Source organism: Nelumbo nucifera, chromosome 4, assembly GCF_055504915.1.
Source record: "Nelumbo nucifera cultivar China Antique chromosome 4, China Antique-T2T, whole genome shotgun sequence".
In the NCBI taxonomy this organism is placed as follows: domain Eukaryota; kingdom Viridiplantae; phylum Streptophyta; class Magnoliopsida; order Proteales; family Nelumbonaceae; genus Nelumbo; species Nelumbo nucifera.
In genome coordinates, this window is record NC_142652.1 from 55019099 (window position 1) to 55042491 (window position 23393).

General features: G+C 39.8%; 1 protein-coding gene across 5 annotated transcripts in view; it reads left to right on the forward strand.

Moving 5' to 3' along the window:
* The first annotated feature begins 2408 nt into the window (after positions 1-2408).
* Positions 2409-23393, forward strand: part of LOC104610123 (uncharacterized) — an 84172-nt gene continuing 63187 nt past the window's right edge. Inside the window, exons 1-6 of one of the 5 annotated variants that reach the window (XM_010276610.3) lie at positions 2409-2800; positions 2929-2982; positions 3125-3222; positions 3889-3964; positions 4050-4168; positions 9819-9920. In XM_010276610.3, the coding sequence (XP_010274912.1) occupies positions 2702-2800; positions 2929-2982; positions 3125-3222; positions 3889-3964; positions 4050-4168; positions 9819-9920 (548 nt within the window). In that variant the 5' untranslated portion in view covers positions 2409-2701. Of the gene's footprint in view, positions 2801-2928; positions 2983-3124; positions 3230-3885; positions 3965-4049; positions 4169-9818; positions 9921-23393 lie in introns of those variants that run through there. The other 4 variants (XM_088904298.1, XM_010276609.3, XM_088904299.1 and 1 more) reach the window with 4 other exon arrangements.

Genomic DNA, 23393 nt, shown 5'->3' on the forward strand with positions numbered 1-23393 from the left:
ATCTGTTTTAAAACTTCTGGCTGAGTTTGGGCTCGAGCCCCAGCTTCGAGCTTTATATGAGGGCCAAGCTCGGGCTCAAGACTTAGGCCTGATGGTCGGGTCTGAATGTATTATGTTGATACATATACAAAGCCCAGCCCAAACCCGGCCCAACCCGGCCCATGAACATGCCTAGTAACTGCACAAAAAGTGAAGCACATGGTTAACGTTGGAAAGTGTTTCTGTTTACTCATTGTGAGAGGGGTTGATGAAAAATTGCAAGGGATTGAAGTTGGTATTAATGCTTGTGATTGTACCATAACTCAGAAACAGGAGCTGAGAAAACTATTAGTTAATTTGTATGATGTGTTGGAAGAATCGAAAGCATTGCCGCCTAATAGAGATATGCAACATGAAATAGTTTTCTTGCCTGATGCTTCTATTCCAAATATTGGGATGTACCGGCAATTAGTTTTTGAGTCAGATGAGATTAAACACAAGTTCAAGACTTGTTCGATAGAGGCTTGGTATGTCCAAGTACATCATCCACTGCTTGGGAGATGGAACATGGTGTATGTGCATCAATTATCATTCCTTGAACAAGATTACTATAAAGAACAAGTATCCTCTTCCTCCAATTGATGACCTACTCCATCAATTAAAATATGCAATTTATTTAGTAAATTGAATTTAAAGTCAGGCTATCACCAAGTTCGAATGAAAGATGAAGACACTTGGAACCCGTTTGGCACATCTTTTCACACAGTTTTTTGGCTGTTTACAAGTTAGGTAGACCAATTTTGGGCTGGAGCGCTGAAAAGACGCGAGAAACCTATTTTGGGCTGATTTTGGGAAGCTTTAAATGAAACTTTTCGTATGAAAGCATTTTATTCTTGCCCGGAAAGACATGGAAAGACACATGGAAAGATGTGTATCTGCCAAACTAGCTTTGGGCTGCTCAGATCTTCATGCAAAAGTTCAATGTGTCTTTTGACTGTTAGAACTGGCAGAAGATCTTCCCAAAAAGACTTGTCAAACGGGCCTTTGAAAATTTTCTTTCAAGACAAAACATGGGTTGTACGAATGGTTAATAATGCCTTTTGGCTTAACTAATGCCCCCGCCACTTTTATAAGATTAATGAATGATATTTTGAGGCTTGTTTTGGATAAATTTGTGTTAGTTTTCTTGGATGACATTTTAGTTTACAATGCCACCTCGAGAAACATCTTGATCATTTGAAGGTTGTGTTAGAAATTTTGTAATATGCAAAACTAAAACTAAATGGAAAGAAATGTGAATTTGCAATAGTAAAAAAAAATATTGGTGTATTTAGGACATGTGATTAGTGGTGGAATCGTTCGGATTGCTATGCAGTTTCATTTGTGCTACACAATATCTTCGAAAATTTATCTAGGATTACTCTCAGATTGCTATGTAGCTACTGAGACAACTACAAAAAGGATAAAAACATCATTTGGGGGTGTTATTAGAAAATGAAGGCTTTGAATTATTGAAGCATATACATCTTTAGTGGCAGGGCACTTTGGTGTACATAAGACACTGGCAAATTTGCAAAGGTATGTCTACTAGCCAAATATGTTAAATGATATAAATCATTATATTCATGGGTGTATCATTTGCAGAATTAGTAAATCAAGTAATTGGAAATTTGGGATTTTTTTAGTTATATTCATGGGCGTATCACCCTGTGTCAGTGATTTTTTTATATAAGGCCCGATTATCCTCTGAACCAGTAGCTGACCTGATACAACTCCTGTAGGGGTGTATCGGGAAGTCAATGGCACGATACGTATCGACCAATACATGGTAATGATTACATTTTTGTGGTGGTGAATAGGTTTAGCAAGATGCCAATTATGATTTATTGTAGGAAGACTTTAGATGCCACTAGAACTGCTCATTTGTTCTTCTTGTATGTTTTTGTGCATTTTGGATTGCCTAGAAGTATTATTAGTGACTGGGATAAAAGGTTTTTGTAGAATTTGGAATGCTTGGTGGGGTAGCCTAACCCAAAAGGGGGTGAACAAGCTACAATTGATCTCATTCTAGATAGGAAGATAAGAATAACTAGAAATGGGGAGTAGAAATTTTTGTAGATATGTCCTAAGGGGCAATTTCCCAATTGAGAAAAGTGGTATTCTATTGAATTTCCTCATTTAACGGAGGGACCAAAAGCCTTGAATAGAGGGAAAATCTATAATGTGGAAAAGATATGGTATGGTAAGAGTTTTGACCTATCAAAATTCACCCATGTTTCAAATTTTTAAAGGAAAAACTAAAAAATCGTGGAGGAAGACACCTGTCTGAAGGAGAAATGCATTGCCACGTGTCAAATGGATATAGAGAAGAAAATTCACCTTGAAACCCGGTCGTACAACTATTCCTTTCGGTGGTTCATTGCTGAGAACCACCGGCACACTGTCCTACTATTCATATACGCGCAAACGCATGCACATGTTCCTTTTCCCTTCCATTCTGGGGAAAACCAAACAGAGCAAAGCGAGAGAAAGCCGGAGTAGCAGCAGCAGCAACGATCTCGGCTTTTGTCCAAGTTTCTTCTGTAACCAACCCACCTGCCCCAGTTGAAGGAAAAGCCTCATTCAGAAAGAAACTAAAAAAAGTTCTAAATACAATGCATACAGAGATGAAGTTCAGTTGAACTTGAATCCAGAAGTTACAGAAAGAGAAGAAGAAACAAAAATGACGAAGGTGAAATCAAGAACATCGTTGGGTCTCTTGACCACATTAATGTTTGTAGTCATCTTCGTCACGACAAAGCTCCAATACGAGCACGTGAAGGTAAACCCTCTCTCTCTCTCTCTCTCTCTCTCTGACTCTCTCCTCACATCTGCACAGTATTCTCCAATTCCAGGTATTCCTCCTGCCTGCATTGTTAATTTACCTATTTTCTTCTTTTTGAATTTTAGGTGGAGAATCGGTGGCACCCTTTTGTCTCAACCAGGGGGAGCTCAGGACTAGCAGTAATGATTAATTGATATTTGTGATTCTTTTGACGTCTCTATAAATTTGTTCTACTCGATTCTTTCATCTGTTAACTGCGCTTTGGATCTTCATCGAGGCATTGCATTTATTGGGCTGTTACTAATTTTTTATTTTAAGCAGTCAGGGGAGGATCGGTTCGAGTCATTAGACTCTCTACGTCAGGGCGTAGTTGAATGGGCATCGAACTTGGAACTGAAGCCTCTCTGGCAAAGCTCAAGGTTAAAAGTAACTGTTCCAGTTCCTTTCACCACATTGCCCCTTTCATTTTATTGTTCTTTTATTTATTTATCTATTATCTACTTTTCGGTGGTTGTCTTACAATTTGTGTTGCAAAGAGATGTTTCTACTCAAATGCTTATATGTTTAATTTTGTTCTTTCATTCCTTTCGCTTGCCATTGTTTCAGCTGCTCTTCTCAACTACTAGTACATGGGCAGCTCTGTGAACTTTTCGATTCAATTAGAAACTTATTTCATGAAAAGTAAACAACTTGCAGCTCCACATTTCTAAGCTTGTGCCATCAAAAGAAAAAAAAAAGCAATTTCACATTTTGGCTGCGTTTGGTGGATGTAAACTGAAGGAATATTGAATTGGCTTCCTTAGAAAATGATATTCAATAGGAAAATAAATGACATTCCTAATTTTCATGTGTCTTTCTTTACTTATTCCATGCATAAGTTTCTTCCCAGTGCATGCAAGTTATTTCATTCTGAGTCATTTTGGTTGTTATTGGCAATGCGACCACTGAATTAGGAATTAGTTTGCGGTGAGAGAATTTTCAGTATGATTTGTTCAAATGGTTGTTATGTATGTTTTGTGCAAACTGCCACTTTTGCATGGTTGTAAAAATTGTCATGTTGTACAATCTTTCTTGTCGGGCAGCAGTTTGAACTGCAATGCTCTCTTGGCAATTCCCGTTGGAATCAAGCAGAAGCAAAATGTTGACATTATGGTTCAGAAGGTACTTTCGTAATATTGCATTCCCAGTTCTTGTTTCCTTGAAATTAAGGGTTGATAAGTATTTAACCATTCCTTTTCTATTTCAGTTTCTCTCAGAGAATTGCTCCATATTACTGTTTCATTATGATGGGAGTGTTGATGGATGGAACGATCTTGAGTGGAGTAACAAGGCAGTTCACATACTTGCTCATAACCAAACAAAATGGTAATATTGAATTGATTGTAAATTTTGTTTCTGTATTATTTAGTTGCAAACTTACTTATTAGTACCATGAAATAATTCAAAATCTTTCTTAAGATTGTAATACAACATGGCTGAAATCATTATTAACATCAGTTTATGCAAAACATATTTGACATAGCTTGCTCCTTTATAACTAATGGATCTTGACATGGCTTTTGCACCCTAACATGTCCACCTAATCAAGGTTCAAAGTATCAATACACCCCGATATGATGGAAGGGGTAAAAAGGCAAAGGAAATAGTAGAGGATATCAGTTGTCAAATTTTCTGTTCATCCATAGATGTAGAAGGTTCACCCTTAGCAGAGGAATCACCCTTGGTAGAAGAGATTTCAGTGGTTTGTCCCTCAGCCACTTGATATGCACGTGGCTGGGTCTTTTTCTAAATACCCTTAGATGATAACCATGCATTCTAGAATGATGTGACTATGTTGTTTACAATAAGTGCAAATATTCCTCTTCTTGTAGTGAGAAGCAATGTGTCCAAATCCTTGCACTCGTAACACTGTGTTTTGGAGAAGTCCTTAGAACCAGATTTCTTACTTCCTTGAACAATAAAAGCAGTGTCAGCCCCTGAATCAATTGATTTCCCATTAATACTTGCAGTATCAGGAGTCTAGTCTCCTCCCTCAGAAGTTCACTCATCACTGAATCCAAAACCGGAAGATTTCCTCTACTCAGAATTTAGACTTGATTATCTCATATTGGGGTCTAAGTTTCATAAGAAATTGATTCACCTTCCTCTTCTCAAAGTGCTGCTGGAGATATTTGACACATTTTGCAGTGTCCAAAGGGTCTATATGAACAAGCTCATATTCTGCCCACACGTCAAGGAAGCGAACATAATATTCCTGAATCTTCCTATCTCCCTGGCAATAAGCAAAAATCTTAGACTCAATCTGATAATGTCTTGACATGTTGGATTGGTGGAATACTTTCTTCAAGTATGCATACATCTCATAGGCAGTATGCATTCTTCTCATAGGTACTGCAATATGAGATACCATCGAACCGAGTATCCAGGAAACTATTTTCTCATTATCCAGCTTCCGTTGTGAATAAGCCTTGGTATTAATTTAATCTGGTTTAGTAACCTTTCCATTCAAATATCCTTCCAGACCTTTTCCTTCGACAAAGAAGTCAAGGTGGAACTTCCTTCTCAGCCATTCTGGATAATAACCACAGTTCAAAACAGGTTAACAATGCTGAAATCGATGCTAAAAGGAAGAAGAACCAGTGATTCACCACCCAACTTAAATAAAAAACAGTTCAATTACAATGCTGAAGTAATACTTCACTAAGTAGAATGAGATTACACTGCATAAATCTCACTACAGTAGATTTAGATCGATGACAGTCCAAAAAAGGAATGTTCCAGGACTGTTGATCACAAGGTGGGATCAAAACCCTACCAAAATCGAACCAATCTTCAAATCAGATAAAACAAACAGTGAAAAGAGGCCAGGAAGAGACCAACTCTAGAGTCATAAGATGATTGGATCACCTGATTTGGAGAAATCAGGAAAATACTAACCTGCTGGGTGTCATTTTCAGAAAAAAAATCTATCACCTTCGGCTGATCAAAACAGGCCTCAAACAGCCTTCAAACAGAGCTCGATGGTAGTCAAAAAACTTCTTAAACAATCCTCTAACATCCAAGAAATAAACTGAATCAACAGCTGGTAGACATGACCTGCTCTGATACCATGTCAATCTACCAGTTTGAAAGAGAGAATACCAAAGTATTAGGGTGTCAAATGTAATAATCCCCACCCCTTGTATGTATATGTGTATATATACATATACATATGTATATGTGTATATCTATATATATATATATATTAATATGTATAATTACAAAGGCACCCTTAAAGGGCTGAAAGAGAAAAATAAAGAAATAGAAAGAATAAGACTATAGTACAACAGGGAATAGTACTACAGTACATCAAGTGTCTCCACACTAGCAACTCAGCTCTTAGGGAATCTCCAAGCCTGCTCTCCCTTGTCCTTATGATGGTCTTTTTGAGCTTGCTTTCTCTCCTATACCAACTATCATGTCCTTTCATATTTATTTCCCCTTCTTTTGACCCAAATTTTGCATTTTGTTGAGCTTTCCTTGCTTCAAAGTTTTGCAAATGTAGACTTCCAACAACTACTCTTGATGAAGATCAAAAGTGCTTGCGGGAGCTCAGAGGCAGCTTGGAGGTTGGCAGGATACCTGGAAGAAGGATGAGGTCAGAGGGGATGGATTGAGATCCCGGGCTAAGAGCTTCGACAAGCAAGTTAGTATTGGCCAAGCTGTCCAAGGTGCTAAAGCCAACAATTAATGAAGCCAAAAGTATGCAATGAATGCTAGTAGTGTAGGACACCTGGATCTTTGGGCAGGACACGTGCAGCTCGGGGCAGGACATGTGCAGTCTCTTTGGTGCCACATTACTCTCACATGGAGGAGGCTTGGGGCCTACTGATTGACAGGATGGGCATGCGCGATGATGACACTGCCAAATGTGACGGACAGTGATGATGGTCCTACCAGGTGGGGCTGCTAGATGGCCATCCGGTATACACGTGGTGGAGCTTGGGTGTGCTTTTCCTGGTGTAGTTTGTTCTGGCGGAGTGTGTTTCCTTATGCACACAGCTCGGCTTGCCTGCCGAGTTGCCCCTTATACTTCTGTAGTGACTCGTAGTGACCTGTCTGCCTGAGACGAGGGCAGGTCGCCCGAGGTGAGATCTCCCAAAGCCGAGGTTGGCCCGGGTATCCGAGGAGGATCTGTTGGTCCAAGGTGATATATTCATCCAAGGTGCAGCTCGTAAGTAGAGCTGTGGACATTCTTGAAGCTGCCATGTGGCTGCCCCTAATTGGAGGTCACTTCCACCCTCATCAACTCTCAATTTGAACTGCTCATACCCTACTTTGGGTCTCCATTTCTGATGGTATTAATCTGGCAAATGACTCGTGTCTAGTATCCAGATGAAATCGATTTTATTTCAGATCAAGTTTCTTTCATTTGTCCTTATGTGCTTTGCATATGAACTACTGATGCTTTTGACGACATCCACACCAAAATGAAGACTTACATAAAGCCACCTCTGTGATGTACCACCAGATATTCTTTCATCTCCATGTGGAAGTCATCAATCTAGATATTGTTCTGGACCCTTACACAATTGAAACCTACTTAAGGAGTCTCCCCAGCTACTGGATTTTGCTTCTGTTTGAACAGCCAGCGGCCACCATTCATGGGTCAAATACTAGCCAGTCTCCCCCATGCAGCATTTAATGTGCATACCTGACAACTTTTCTTAGAACTTCGTCAAAAACATTGCTCTGACTGACTTGTAACTTGCCTTTTATCTTGAGTTGCAAGACTTTCCTTGATCATTACTAGCTTACCACCAACCATCTTCCAAAAATGAAAAGAAACTTAAGTTCTTCTATCTCTTGGAATTTGCCTCCTTCACCAACATGGTTTTTTCATAGAATCAGAGCCTGATTCTCTGGACTGCACTTTGCATATTGCCAGATTCTAATATTTCTTGCATCCTTTGCTCAAAGGTGTGTCTGGTTGGCAGCCGACACTAAAACTTTTGCCAAACTCTCATGATATGAATCTTTTGCTTAGAGGTAAATGAGATAGTGGCATGTGGATACAACATCATGAAGGGATGGGAGATCCACCAGATGGATGGCCGAACCCTGTAGGAAGGTTGGGTGAAATTTCAAAAAATTTCTTTACTCCCATCCGGGAATCCTATTCCCAATTTAGAAAACTGCATTTTCAAGGTTCGTTCTTGTAACCAAACCGGACCAAATCTAAAACCAAATCAAGGGAGGGATATACTTGATATGAAATCCACGCAAGAATGCTCCTCCCAACATAGGTGTTCACGCCCAAATAGTGTACCAAATCCTCCCTCCACTGAAGATGACACAACTTAGGATGAGGTAGGATCAGTGGGTAGCTCTTCACCAAGAACTAGTGATTCTTCAGCAAGAATCGAATGGGACAGTGAGCACAACTTCTAAATTGTTTCTTCTGGCAAGAAACAATATCAAGATCGAATCTTGATCCAATCCAAGAACTGGAGATCGAACTGAGTGGGGCGGCAAGAGCAGGAAGAAAAAGAGCAGAGGGCAAGAGCAGTCTAACTGTGTTGTCTTCTCTCTGTATTTGGCGAATGTGTCTTTGGAAGTTCGCCCTGCTCTCTAATTTATAGCCTTAAAGAGACAATTTCCTAATCTCATTAGGAGTTTCCTGATCCAAATCTTTTATTTGGATCTGGACTCTTTAAGTGATAAGGATAATCCCTTATCTTATCTGCAGATAAAGATCAGCCTTCCTAATCAAATTAGGAGTTCCTTTGATCCAAATATTTATTTGGATCTGGACTTTTTAAGTGGATAAGGATAATCCCTTATCTTATTTGCTGATCCAAATCCCAGATCCGCCCCTATTTAATTAATCCAATTAACCCAGTTCGAAATGGGCTTTTAGGCCCATTAAGCTTTTAGGCTCACTTCCACTTTGATGTTGGCTAGCTTGGCTCTCTTTGTATGGCGTGGGACCCTATCATTGATCTACACATCAGCCACATGGGTTCAGCCTAGCCTCTGTTACAAGGCCTGACCGAATTCACTGCTGAATACAATGAACCCCTGAGTCCATCACTATGGGCTCTTAATGGGCCCAACATTTACACTAAATGGTCCTTGGGTCCAGCCATCTTATGAAGACCTAAGGACTGTGGGCAGATGCTAGATTAGCCCATCAGGTATAATCCTCAATGGTCTTACACTTAACCTCTCAGGCCATAATGATCAAACACTGCCCAACAAGAGAGGACCTCTCCCTCGGCTGCAAGGTGCAGTGCTGCACTCTCTACTCACATGGATCCCGGGAATTAAAACCTTTTGCAAACATTTTGAAATCATAATATATATATGTATATCTCTATATAAATATATTTTGCAAAACAAATTTCAACGATTGAAATCAACTGCCGGCAGTTTAGGTTTCCATCAGAGAGAGTGCATCCCCGAACATTCACTTTGTCTGACAAAGGGGCTGATCTTGTCACTATGATCACTCACTCAGATGAATTCTCGGACTGTCCCAACATCCCAGGTTTTGACCCCCTCTAAGGATCTCACTGATTGGCATATCAAAGACAACCCAATCCGACACCTAGTGAAATATCATAATCGAGTCTAGGGGTCAGGTGTAACATTCCAGTTTCGCCCATCTATCTCCAAGGTCCAGGGCAATATTGGAATTTTGGTCCAGTTCAGGGTTTCAAGAAAACCCACACTACATGTACCTCAGGTCTCACCCTGGCAGCTGAGACAAGCCACCCCAACCAACTTGGCGGTACATCAGTGTCAGCCTTGGCAGGATATTGGAGCTAAGGGCATACACTGTCTAACACATCATCTCTTGTTTTAGAATCTATATTTGTCATTTTAGATAGCTGATGCCTACACAGAAGAAGCCAATAGTTATCAGTGTGCCAATATAGATGCTAAAATAACATACAAGCACTATACTAACAAACATTTTGGTATTTGTCCATGTATTAGAAATAATCATAAAGCTTTATATTTGTGGATACAGGTGGTTTGCAAAACGCTTTCTACATCCAGATGTTGTATCTCCATATGATTTTATATTCCTTTGGGATGAAGACCTAGGGGTGGAAAATTTTCACCCTGGAAGGTATGCTTTGGTCCCTTGCTTATGATCTGGTTGCACATTTTTGGTAGACAAAATTATTATTTGCATAGATACTCAAATATTTTGGACAAATTATTTTTTAATTTTTCTCCTTTCCAACCTCAGCAGATCTGTTTGTATTGTTTCTATATTATGCATGCACCAATGTTTTTTTTTTTTTTTTTTTTTTTTTTTTTTTTTTTTCTTTTTGAGAAAAGTTGACAATTTTATTGAAACAAGAAACAGGAGTACATGAGAGGATGTACAGCCATTGAAGAGACTTCACCAAGGAGATTACAAGGGTAACATGAAATCACTAAACAAAAAGTCCCTGCGAATCCCTGATTTTACTAGATTGTCAGCCACAGTATTTAGGGCCCTAGGGATCCATCTAAGGCTTACATTTTTTTTTTGATCAATAACACTTTCATTAATTCATCAGTAGAAAATTTACAAGTGGAAGACAAACACACTTATCTTCCAAAAGCCACAAAGAACTTCAAGAAAGGAAAAAAATACAAGGATACAAAGATACAAAGACACTTATCTAAGGCTTACATTTAACTGAGCCATAATATCTCTTGCTTCGACCAGGTGGTGCATTAAGCGCCAAGGGCCACTATCCTTCTCCCCTAACCATTTAATGGTATTTGTAGAGTCTCTTTCAATGGTTAGGGATGAAACCTCTTAGCAATTTGCAGGCCTATTAAGGCAGCCAAAACCTCAGCTTTTGTAGAGTCTGCAATCTCTAAGGGTCCACTGAAAGCCCATTGTATATTCCCGTCTTCCAATCCCAACTTCCCCTGAATTGCTTACTGCACTACTGTCAAAGTTCATTCTTAGGTCCATCTCCTCCCTTGCCATGGAAATTCTAGAAGCTGAAGTAGTCAAGGGAGAGGAGAATAGTACTTCCACCAAACTCCTTTAAAGGTATGCCAGGGTGACACTATGAAAATCACTGAACCTGTCATCCTACTATTGCATAAAAAAGTTATGTAGGAAATGAGATCTTCTGTTCTTCTTTCTTCCCACACTCCTCACATTACTGCATGAATTAAAGTGCTCCAATACGCTTACCCTTTCTGACCCAATCCCCTTCAATGCCACTGTCTAATGAAATCCAGAACATGCTCAGGGGAAGCCCAACTATACCCTATCATATTCAGAAAGTGATTCCAAGTTTTCTTTGTCTCGGTGCAATGAATCAGGATGTGCTCTATAGACTCACCATCATTGAGGCACGAGATACAAACATGCAGGGAGATACATAGTCTTCTCTTGTACTTGGGTAAGTCTGAACACTCAGGGAAAGGTTTCAGGTAGGGATTGGTTTCCTCACCAGAGATCGGTCCAGAACTTAATCTTGTTTTCATCTCCCATCTCATATCTAATAATAGAGATAAAATTAGTGTAACAAGAAGAAATACCTTTCCAAGGGTTTCTCTCGGGTCAGGTAGACTTTGCTATCCCAACCATTGGCAATTAATCCATTTTTGCTTTTGATAAAATCTGTCCAAAGAGAGCTTGATTCTAGAGGGAACCTCCACAGCCATTTACCAAGAAGAGCTTGGTTTCTCCTTAAGATGCCCAAGGCCCAAACCCCCTTCCTCCCTTCGTTTGCAAGCTTGCTTCCAGCTTACGAGATGACACCTTATTTCTTTGCCACCATCCTACAGAAAATCTCGTTGGATCTTCTCAATTTGATCTGCTACCTTGAAGGGATAAGGAACACAGAAAGGTAGTAAATAGGCATATTTTCTAGGGATGCCTTAATTAGGGTGAGTCTCCCCCCTTTCAAGAGGTAGATCTTCTTCCAAGTGGCTAATCTCTTTCACAGTTCTCAATCACCGGGTCCCAAAATTGAATGTTCCTTGGGCTCCCTCCTAGAGGCGTCCCTAAATAATTTATGGGCAAATTCTCCACTTTACAACCCAACACTTCCTGGATTCTAGTCAATGAGTCTATCAGCAATGTTTATCTGGTTATCCCGACCTGCTTTTGGAGAAGTTCATGGAGACCGGACACCATTTCAAAACAACACCCTTTTCAAATGTGTAATATTCTGTAAATCAGCTTCTAGGAAGACAATTACATTGTCAGCAAAAAGAAGATGAGAGACTTGTGTGGCTTGTCTTCCTACTTCGAATCCTCTTATCAATCTTAAAGATTTGGTCTTCTCAAGGAATTGACTAAGAATATCTGCCACTAAGTTAAACAGAAAAGGGGAAAGAGGGCAGCCCTGTCTTAGACCTTGACTAGCTTTGAAATAACATTCGTGTTCTCTGTTTATTAACACCAAAAACCAAGCTGAACTAATACAGCCTTTTATCCAACACAGCCATTTGTCACCAAAACCTTTCAGCTTCAAGATACTCAGCAAGCAATCCCAATCAACATTGTCACAAGCTTTTTCGAGGTCAAATTTGATTACAACTCCCGGCTGACCTTTTTTTTCCTGTCCTCAACACTTTCATTCACCGCTAGAATGTTATCAACTATTTGGCTCCCTTTTATGAGAGCATATTGATTAGAGGTAACGATGTCCCCCACCACTTCCTTTAGTTTTCTTGCGTAGACTTTCGCCAAAATCTTATAGAAGCTTCCAATCAAACTGATGGGTCTGAAGTCCTTTGTTTCTAAAGTGCCATTTTTCTTGGTGATTAGGCAAAGGAAAGGTGAGTTATTACCTTTATTTTCAATGGCCAAGTGGTGAAAGTCCTTAAAAACCTCCAACAAATCCTCTTTAATTATTTCCCAACAGGTTTGATAGAAAAAAGGGGGAAACCATCTGGTTCTGGGGCCCGGTCTCTGTCCAAACCAAACACCACTTGTTTAATTTACTCCTCCTTAAAGTCTCTTTCCAACCAATCTCTCTTTTTTTTCGATAAATAAATTCATCTTCCATTAAATTAATGATTGGTTACAAGAAAATCCCTTTAGAGGCGCGAGGTGCCGCCTTCCTAACAGCAAATACAAGAACTTTTATAGAAATTACATGAATGTTGATGTTAAAACAAGAGTTACAGTTGTGCCCAGAACAATGTTTCCCTCTTTATCCCTTGTTTAGCCAAGACATCTGCAAATGCATTAGCTGATCTCCCAACCCACTGTACTGTTATAGACATATTTCTTGTCAGCCATTTGAATTTCTTTAACTCATTTTTGTAGCCCCAAGTGACATCCTCCGGATTATTTAACCAGTCCACCACTGTCTTAGAATTCCCTTTAATCAGAAGCTGCTCCACGCCCACTTCTTTTGCAAGAAGTATTCCTTGTATTGCAGTAAACAGTTCTGCCTGGATAGAGTTCCCAACACCTAAAGGGCCAGAGTGGAGTAAGACAACCTCTCCAGCCTCATTCCTTAGTACACCTCCCATCCCAGAGGGACCTGGGTTACCCTGGCTACTCCCATCAAAATTCAGCTTCAAAGAACCAAGAGGAGGGGGGACCCAGCTAGTCAATACCCTTACCTTGTAGGAGGAACAGCTTGCTACCAATTTTCAATCCTTCCAACAATCAGTAAAAGAGAGATGGTTAAATAATTCTAGAGTCTTTAACCAATGTATTGACCTGGACATAATGCAGTCCAATCTCTCTTCTCAATTGATAGAATGTAATTGCATCTATTTCACCCCTCCCTAGGCCCTGGATAGCTGGAGTGGACCAACATTGGGTAATGGCCTTTATATCCCTCTGTATATTTATTTATTTATAGACTTCTCTTGGGATCTTTAGGCCAAGGTAGAACTTTTTGATTGACTTTACTATCATGAATAAGTTATATGACTAACAGATTGCTTCAAGTTTATTAAGATTTAATTACAAATTTAAATACATTAAGTATAACATTTTTTGTTAATGATTTTTTTTTTGTATTAGTTGGTTCAGTAATAACTTAAAAGATAAGATATAAAAACATGCATATATACATATGCATGTATGTAGTGTTAATTCAAAGAGAAAATTTTAGTACATCTCATTAAGATATTACAACCACCCAAATACAAAAGATTTGCATTAGTGCCCAAAATAGCTGATGTCCATTTACCCCTTGTTTTGATAATGAATCCACCATTCTATTCACAGATCTTCTGACCCTTAAGTAAGAAGTGTTTAACTCCCTTGATAAGCAATCAATCTCGTTGAAGACATGCCTATAAATCCAATGTGCTTGTGGCATATGCCTTTTGCCCAAGTATGATTAACTTTGAGTCCCCCTCTACTTCCAGATTTCAAAAGTCTAATTACTTTGCTAGGCCTTGCAGTAAGGTCATCAACTTAGCTTTCAGGGAATCTCCACTTGCTGACCCTGGGTTATCCATAGAACTCCCATCAAAGTTCAACTTTGGTTTATTGTTTGGAGGAGATTGCCATTCTATAACCAACTTGTCTTTTTCCTTTGAGGATTGTGCTACTTCTGCCCATTTTCTTATTATATCATTCGTTGAAAAATCTTAGAAAATTTCCATAGTTTTTACCCAGTGTGCCACTTTGATTTTTATGGAATCTACTAATTCCTTGGGCCTACTTATTTCATTGAACATTCTCCCATTTCTTTCTTCCCAAATAGTCCACACTACTGCTGCTGCTCTAACTGCCTTAAACATTACTCTTCCTCTTTTCTTTGGCTGCCTTAGGAAAGTTGTGTGAAAGAGACAACATTTTGAGGAGGGAGTCACTTGCACCCAAAGAGAGAGCATACGTATACATAAAATACAAGCGGGAAGGAAAGTAGTAAGAAGGATCAAATTTCACCGCTTGCTTTTCATTGAGTCCCCCTCTTTGATGTTACATCATACAACGTGCAACTAACCACCCAAGGGACTAGGATTGATAGTCCAAAATGTGGAAAAAAAGGATTGGCAGTAAATATGGGAGAATAAAATTTTTAACAAATTAAAAACTCTTCTAGATCAGACAAGATAAAGTTTTTCTAATTAAGAAATATGCCATGGGTCAAATTCAACATGTCTTGGACAACTGAGCCACCTTGGGAAAAATCTAGGGCCAAATAACATTAAAGTTGATCTATTTTCACAGAAAGATCTCAAATTTGTTACTTATCTTCATCTTATAGGTATAAAATCTATATCAAAGACTCCTTGAATGAAGGGCTACCGACTGATAAATTTTTTGTGTTCCTAAGTGGGTGCCTTCGATTGTTGAGGTCACTTGTATGACAGGATGATGTCAGTAGGTCATTGATGTTCCAGGACCTCAGTTTGTAGATGTGATACTTTGAAACCAAGTTGAAGATTAGATGATGATTCTTGGTTGTATTTGAGTATTATTCAAGTGAGAAAGAAGAGAGACAAAGAAGACTGAAAAAAAAAAGAATGGAGAGAGATTGGGCTAATCAGCTAAATCCTAGTAGCCCCACTAAACATAGTACATAGTTTTCAAGGTGCCAAGGTGAGGCTAGATGACAAGGGGCATCTTGTTGCTTACACACCTAGGCCTTTTTTTTAAAGAAAAAACATGAATCCTATAGTAATTCCTCAGGTTCCATAGCAACCAACAACCATCTTTCACTAGTAATTCTATAATCTTCACAAAAAAGGTATAGACTATTGACCCTATGTGTTTTGATGATAGCAAACTCATTGAGAGTGCTAATGGTGTGTTAAGTATGCGGCTAACTTAAGTAAGCTTCTCAGAGCCTCAATTGTTTTAAAGAAAAATTGCTACAAAAGATGAAGAAGTCGAAGCTTTGCTTGATTCAACTGCCTTAGCTTCATTTTCTCAACATCATCTCCAAGTTTCTCCATTGAGGATGCTCCAAGCAAATTCAAGCATGATAAAGCTACTATAAGAACTCAAGGCTTTGGAGCTACTCAAGGGGTTGAATGCTACAACAACTCATCAAGGAGGAAGACTACGTCGAGCGATGTTTGAAATGTCATATCTTTAGGATCTTGATGTAATAAGTTGCATGAGATGCACTTGATGCTCAACAAGACTATTACTTTAGAGACCAACGGTTAGAATAGGCTTAGCTGATAAAAAAAAAAAAAGGTAGAATAGGCTTGATTCCTAGGCTCTCTTGGGCTTAAACAATTTTTCACAATCTTATAAATCTATTTTAAAAGCCCAAAAGAAGAGTTCCCAAACCTTTGGATGAATATTTCCAAGGTTTTTAAGTGTTGGAGATAAGGCAAGATTGCTCAAGCTTTATAGTAGAGTCGATTACCCAGAAATGTATAGTCGACTAACTGTGACAGTCGAGGCATGATATGCCTGATTGTGAGACATAGTTGACTACCCCAAAAGGCATAGTCGACTAACTTTGACAGCTATGGCATGAAGTGCCTGATTACGAGACATAATCGATTACCCTAAAAGGTGTGGTTGACTACTTGTGACGGCCAGGGCATAAAAAATGCACTATATGAGAAGAATAGTCAACTACCCAAAAATGCATTGTCAACTAACCCAGACAAACCAAGTTTAAACTAGTATCAATCAACTGATAGGAGGAACTAGTGGATTAGAAGAGGAAAAAAGATTCCTCCATCTAGTAGGCAACTACCAAATTTGGTAGTCAACTACTTTGAATTTAATTTTGACCGTTTGAAGGCTTAAACGACTATTGCTATCTTTGGTAAGCCTGCCATGTTGGAGCAAATTTGAATCATTACTAAGATTTGCAAGATCCCTTCAACAGCCAAAAAAAAAAACATTTGCTCTCCAGACCTCAATAAATAGAAGTCACCAGCTTGAATCAAACATGAAGAAGCATGCCAAGGGAAACAACCTGTGCTTTTAGTGTATGTAGTCTTTAGTTGTTTTAGTAGAGAGCACGGTAGCAAGAGCCTTTTATTTTTTGAAGAGATTTCTGAGCTTTAATTGTTTCAAGAGGTGAGAAAAGTTGAGAAACCTTATCTCAGTCTCACCCATCTATTGAGAGTATGCTCTTAGATCTAAGCATCTTGAGGCACTCTTGTAACTGAATAGTTTTAGTGTTGTATATTGTTTATATCTGCCTATTTTAGAGGCTTGTTGTATCCTAAGGGGGAGGGCGTGACATGGCTTTTGAAGAATGAATTTAGGAGATTTAAATGGCTACCAAAGGACATGTTAGTTCGAGTGAGACGGGTGAGGAGAACTGCCGACAGCTTTACAGATAGCTTATCTAAGCAAGGGGTACAAAGAACACATTTGTTTTGGGATCGAATGTAAATTTGGATTGGGTCAGCTTTCTAAAGCTAGTTTTTTCTTTTCACAACTTCTTGTTGTAACCTGTTTTCTTTTTTTTTTTTTATTTAATGAAATCTTTTCTGTGTTGCTGATAAAAAAAGGCTTGTTGTATCCTACTACTATGCTTCATTTGTAATATCTTGAGTGCAAGAGGTGTTTTTGGTTGAACACCATCAAGGTTCGATTGGCACCCGAAAGCCCAATTAAAGGTTTGGTAGGCACTTGCAATCTCTACCAGTTGGGTTTTGTTGGCACCCATAAGTCCAACTGTTAAGGTCGCGTTGGCACCCATGAGTCCAACTGGAAAGGTATTGTAGGCACCTGCAAGTCTTGGTTGTTGTAAGGCTTTTGTTGGCACCTGGAAGTTCAGTTGGTTAGTGGAAATCCTTAGAGCTGGTTTGAGGTAGAGGACGTAGGCAAGGGTTTCTACCAAACCTCTATAAAATTTTGTGTGGCTTGTCTCTGTGCTTTTATTGCTTTATCTTTTGTTTACTTTTCAAGTTTCTGCGATTATCCTGCTTCTAACATCAATTTATCTTTTAACTAATTGCTTAAATTTGCATATGTGAAGATCTTGCACTTTTTGCACAATATCTTGTCTATTTTCATTTGAATTGCAAGATACAGATATCTTGGTGCAGTTACTGTGAAACTAACTTCACTAACCCTACTAACTGCACTAACATCTTGGTTCAGCAGTTTGAGTGCTTCATTGCTTACTAGCCTTTACCATTACTAACCATTTACTTTTAACTGCTTTGCATTTACTTTATTACAATTGTTTACATTCAATGCTTTATCTATTATTTACTTTCAGCAGTTAACTTGTCCTTGAGATTCCGATAGCAGTCCTCCAACTGTTTGAATCTTAAGTTGATTATTCCAATATCTGGTCCTTCTCATAGTTATTGCTTTGTGGCTGGTCCTACATCTCCAGCTACACAAATTGGCACACACTTCATGTGTAGCTGCTAGTTACATTTTTGTCTATTTACTTTTATTCTTTACACTTAAATTTACTGTCTGTTTATTCTTTATATTAACTGCAACTCCACTAACACTTTATAGCAGCTCATTTACTTCATTGTTACATTTACTTTCAGCTGCTATTTACATTCAAACAGTTACTTGAGCTTATTGTTTTATATCTATTTAACTGCTAACCCTGTAGTCTCCGTGTTTATATTGCTTATTTGTTTGAAGTTGTAGTTCTTTGTTTAGCAGTAAAGTTAATCACATTGAGAGATCTTCTGATTAACTATTGAACACACTGACTAAGCCTTTATTCTCCTGCTACTTGAATATTGAATTGAATCTTCAAGAAGGCTTAGGTTCAGTTTTGAGGGAAGGTATTTGAGGTTAATCTACTCAGTTTTAATCTATACCTAATTCACCCCCCTCTTGGTTAAGGCCATCATTCCCAACATAGACATATGTTAAAATATAGAAAAATCAACATATTCATGAGAAGAAAAGGAAGAAAGAAAAGAAAATACAGAAAATATAGGGGCTGAAATGAGACGTCCCTCTATGGGTGCCTTTTTCCATTTGTGCCTGCTTGGGCATTGCCTTAAGAACTATGCCACTAAATATATTTTATTAGGTCTAACATAATTGGGTAGAAAGGCAAAAATACCCATCTGTGAAGAATATAATGACAAATCTGGATTTACATCATAAAATTGTCAATTCAGTTCAAATCAGAGAAGAAGAACTAGGAAATGAAAGGGTGTGTTCTCTTGAGTCACATGCCCAGGAATGATTATCTTATATATGAAAGTGTACAAGGTTATGGAAAGGACAGTTGTGTCCTTCTCTCACAAGAAAGAATAAAACAAAAGAATAGTATACACAAGTTACAACATAAAAGAGTGGTCCCAAGTGTTAGAATGTTAGAGTTATGTTCGGCTGATAAGAGTTCTTATTAGCCCATTCTTATGTTTAACTTATCTTGTAACTGGGCTTGTGTTAATGGGCCTAATCCTGTTTAATGATTTAAGTCATCTGGGTGTCCCATCACTAATCAGGGGCATCCCAGTAATTTCTTGTACCTTGTACTATATTCATCTATAAATAAAGAACTGGTCGACTGGCTAGTACAGCTCGACATTCTATTCTTTTCTGTCATTCTCTTTTCTTTCTTGCTACTTCGAGTATAGCACTTCAGATTACATGGTATCAGAGCATTAGCTCCTTCCTGGTTTCAGCAGGCGCACTCTCTTCTCTTGCTGTCTTTTCATCTTCTCTCTTCCTTTTCTGGGTTGTTGCAGTGAAGACCTAGGAGTGTAAGAGAGTAAAGAAAGTTCGAACCTAGGGTTTCTCTTGGTTGTAGGACTCAAGAGAAGTAAGACCCAGAAGTAGATGTCCTACTAGATTATCTCCAGCAAAGAGTAGCTATTGGGCTACTAAGAGAGGTCTGTATAGGACAGACCTAGTTGAGGACTGATTTCAGCAGTCCTAGCACTAGCCGAAAGAGGGAGAGCTTCCTCTACAGTTGCAGCTTCGTGCTCCAGCAAGACTTGCGCAGAACAAGTGGTAAAGACTTAGCCTTCTCTACAGTTGCAGCTTCGTGCCCCAGCAAGACTTGGGCAGAACTGTGGTAACTTCAGTTACAGATTCTCTTCAGGTTGGTTATCAGTCCTACTTTGTGAACTTCAGTTACTGCACTGCACAGTTACTTCAAGTTGCACAACAAGCCCTAACTGAAGTAACTTCAGTTACTAGCACTGTGAACTGGTTCAGTTACAGCCCTGTACTTGCTACTTTGGCCAGTCCTAAACAGCACTGTGAACTGGTTCAGTTAGCAGCCCTGTACTTGCTACTTCGGTTATCAGTACTGAACTGGTTCAGTACCCGAACTGTGAACACTTCTACCAGCACGGTGAACATTGTAACCACTTCGGCCAGTCCTAAACAGAATCAACTACAGCACTGTGAACAACTCCTGGACTGAAGTCAAGATGTCCTCACTATCCGATGAAGTTTCCTCTAGAGATAACAGACCTGTTACAAGGTCCTCAAACCTGGAAAACCCTAATCTGCACAGCTTGCAGATTACAAGTGTGCTGCTAGATGAGTATAACTTCAGAGAGTGGTCTGTCTCAGCAATGCTGTTCATTACCTCTCGTGACCTCACAGGCTATTTGGATGGAGACAAGAAACAACCAGAAATTGGCAGTCCTGAATACACCGTGTGGCGTAAGGAAAATGCCACAGTCATGTCTTGGTTGCTGGCCTCTATGACTCCTAGGGTGGCCAGAACTGTTCATCACTTCCCCACAGCTGCTAAAATTTGGGAGAAAGTATCTAAGACATATGGCCAGAAAAAGAACAATGCTAGAATTTACAGGCTGAACCAAGACATTGCAGCCCTAAGGCAAGGAGACATGTCCGTGGCAACCTACTTTGCAACACTGGAAGGCCTCTAGGAAGAGCTTGATCACCATTTGATTTTGGATTGGGAAAATGCTAATGATAAGGAGAGGCATGATAAGCAGATTGAGGAGGGCAGAGCCTTCAAGTTTCTGGCAGGTCTTGACCCTGTATATGAAGGTATAAGGTCACAGATTCTAGGGAGAGATGAATTACCTGAGCTTCACCATGTCTACTACCTGGTGATGAATGAAGAAGTAAGGAGAAAGGAGATGCAAGTTGACTCCCAGACACAGTCAACAGAACAACCTGGAGAACATTCAGCCTTAGTCTCCACTAAGGGGAATAGATTTTCAGACAAGAAGTCCCTCAAGTGTACACATTGTGGTGGTGAGAAACACACAAAGGAGAAATGTTGGGTCTTGTACCCTCATCTGAAGCCAGCTGCTCTGAGAAAGGACAAAAGGCAACAGAAGGGCCACACAGCAAGTGGGAATCTTGCCACCAACAACAGTAGTGACAACTCACAGAGTATTCAGACAGTGTCATCTTCCACCGCAAGGCAGGCTGCCGACTCCTCTGGACCAAGTACTTTGGGCTTCACAGCTAGTGAGGTAGAGGTTCTCAGTCGGGCATTAGCCCGTCTGAAGAACAATTCTTTAGCTTCCACCTCTCTTGCCAAATCAGGTACAGCCTCTGCATTTAGTGCATCTAGTTCCATTAATTCTACCTCTTGGGTGATTGATTCCGGAGCCACTGACCATATGACACATATGTCCTCCTTATTCTCCACATATCATTTGTTGTCTGGCCAGGATAAGATGAGAGTAGCTGATGGGTCCCTCTCCACCATCTCTGGAAAGGGGGTGGTTGACCTAAGCAAGGATCTCTCTCTTAAATCAGTCCTACATGTTCCTAGTCTTACCTCAAATCTGTTGTCTGTTTCAAAGCTTACAAAAAACTTGAACTGCAGTATAACTTTCTTTCCTTCTCATTGTGTCTTCCAGGACAGATTGACGAGGAAAACGATTGGGAGTGGTCATGAGTATGGGGGCCTCTACTACTTTGATGAAGATGTCAGCTCAGCCATGCAAGCTTCTACTACTAGTCCGGAGAGTGTGGAGTCAATAGCTAGGCTGCACTTGTGGCATGCTAGGCTAGGTCATTTGTCCTTTTCTTCCTTAGCAATGTTGTTTCCCGAATTATGTAAGGGCATTTCGAGTCAGAGTTTAATTTGTGATGTGTGTCAAATGTCAAAACAATGTAGATCAATGTATCCAATTTCTAGTAATGAAATTCAAGCCCCTTTTGACTTGGTTCATTCTGATGTTTGGGGTCCTTCACCCATTGTTTCCATTGATGGCTTCCGTTACTTCATCAGTTTTATTGACCATTATTCTCGGTGCACTTGGATTTATCTGTTGAAAGGACGTGAAGAAGTTCCCCGGATAACTATGATGTTTTGCAAGATGGTTGAAACACAATTTGATAAAAAGATCAAGCAATTCCGTTCAGACAATGCAGCTGAATACTTTGAAAGATCCCTAAACTCATTCATGGAAGATGCAGGCATGTTACATCAATCATCGTGTGCTTACACCCCTCAGCAAAATGGGGTCGCTGAGCGCAAGAACAGACATCTACTGGAGACAGCTCGAGCCCTTCTTTTCCAGCACAATGTCCCAAGCAATATTGGTCTCAAGCTGTTCTCACTGCATCATACCTGATAAATCGGATGCCATCTAAGGTACTGGGTATGAAGACCCCTTTCTCTGTTTTGTGTCCCACTCTTCCAGAATTTCCTCTTCCCCCGCGGGTTTTTGGTTGTACATGCTTCATACATGTGAAAGATCCAAAGAAGACCAAGCTGGATCCTAAGGCTACAAAGGGAATATTTTTGGGGTACTCTCCTACGCAGAAGGGGTATAAGTGTTATGATCCTGTTTCCAAGAAAAAATATGTCACTAGGGATGTAGCCTTTTTTGAGTCTCAATCCTATTTCAGGTCTTCTCAGAATCCTCTTTAGGGGGAGAGTAGTGGGTTGGAAGAGGATTCTCATTCTCCCTTCCTTTTTGTTCCCATTTCAGCACCTTCCACTACTACTAGCTATAACATTCCGGGTCAACCTAGTGAGACTTCCACTGTGCCAGTTGCTTCTCCAGATTCGGCTGATACTTCTGAAGGTTCCAGTAAACAAGAGAAAGAGATACTTACATACAGTAGAAGGATGAAGGCCCCTCAACCTCATGATTGCAACCGGTTGAACTCAGATCAATCTGTCTCTGCAATCCAAGGTAATTTTGATTCACTCAATTCAGATTTGGATCTTCCTATTGCTCTCCGTAAGCCTGTTCGTTCTTGTACCACTCGGCATCCCATAGCCGATTATGTTTTTTACTCACACTTATCCCCTGCCTATCATTCCTTTGTGTCTGCTCTTTCCTCTGTATGTGTCCCTTCCAGGTATTCAGAGGCGGCATCTGATCCAAGGTGGAAAGAAGCCATGAATGAGGAGATGAAAGCCCTAATGAAAGCAAGGACATGGGAATTGGTGGACCTGCCAGAAGGGAAAGGCACTGTTGGGTGCAAGTGGGTATTCACAGTAAAGCACAGGGAAGATGGGTCAGTTGAGAGGTACAAGGCCAGACTCGTGGCAAAGGGGTTTACACAAAAGGAAGGAATTGACTACAAGGAAACCTTTGCCCCAGTAGCAAAGCTCAACACAATCAGGGTTCTACTGTCACTAGCAGCAAAATTCTCTTGGGAACTTCATCAGCTGGATGTGAAGAATGCCTTCCTAAATGGTGATCTTCATGAAGAGGTGTTCATGGAACCCCCACCTGGATATGATGTTGGAAAGAAGGTATGTAAACTAAGGAAAGCATTATATGGTTTGAAGCAATCTCC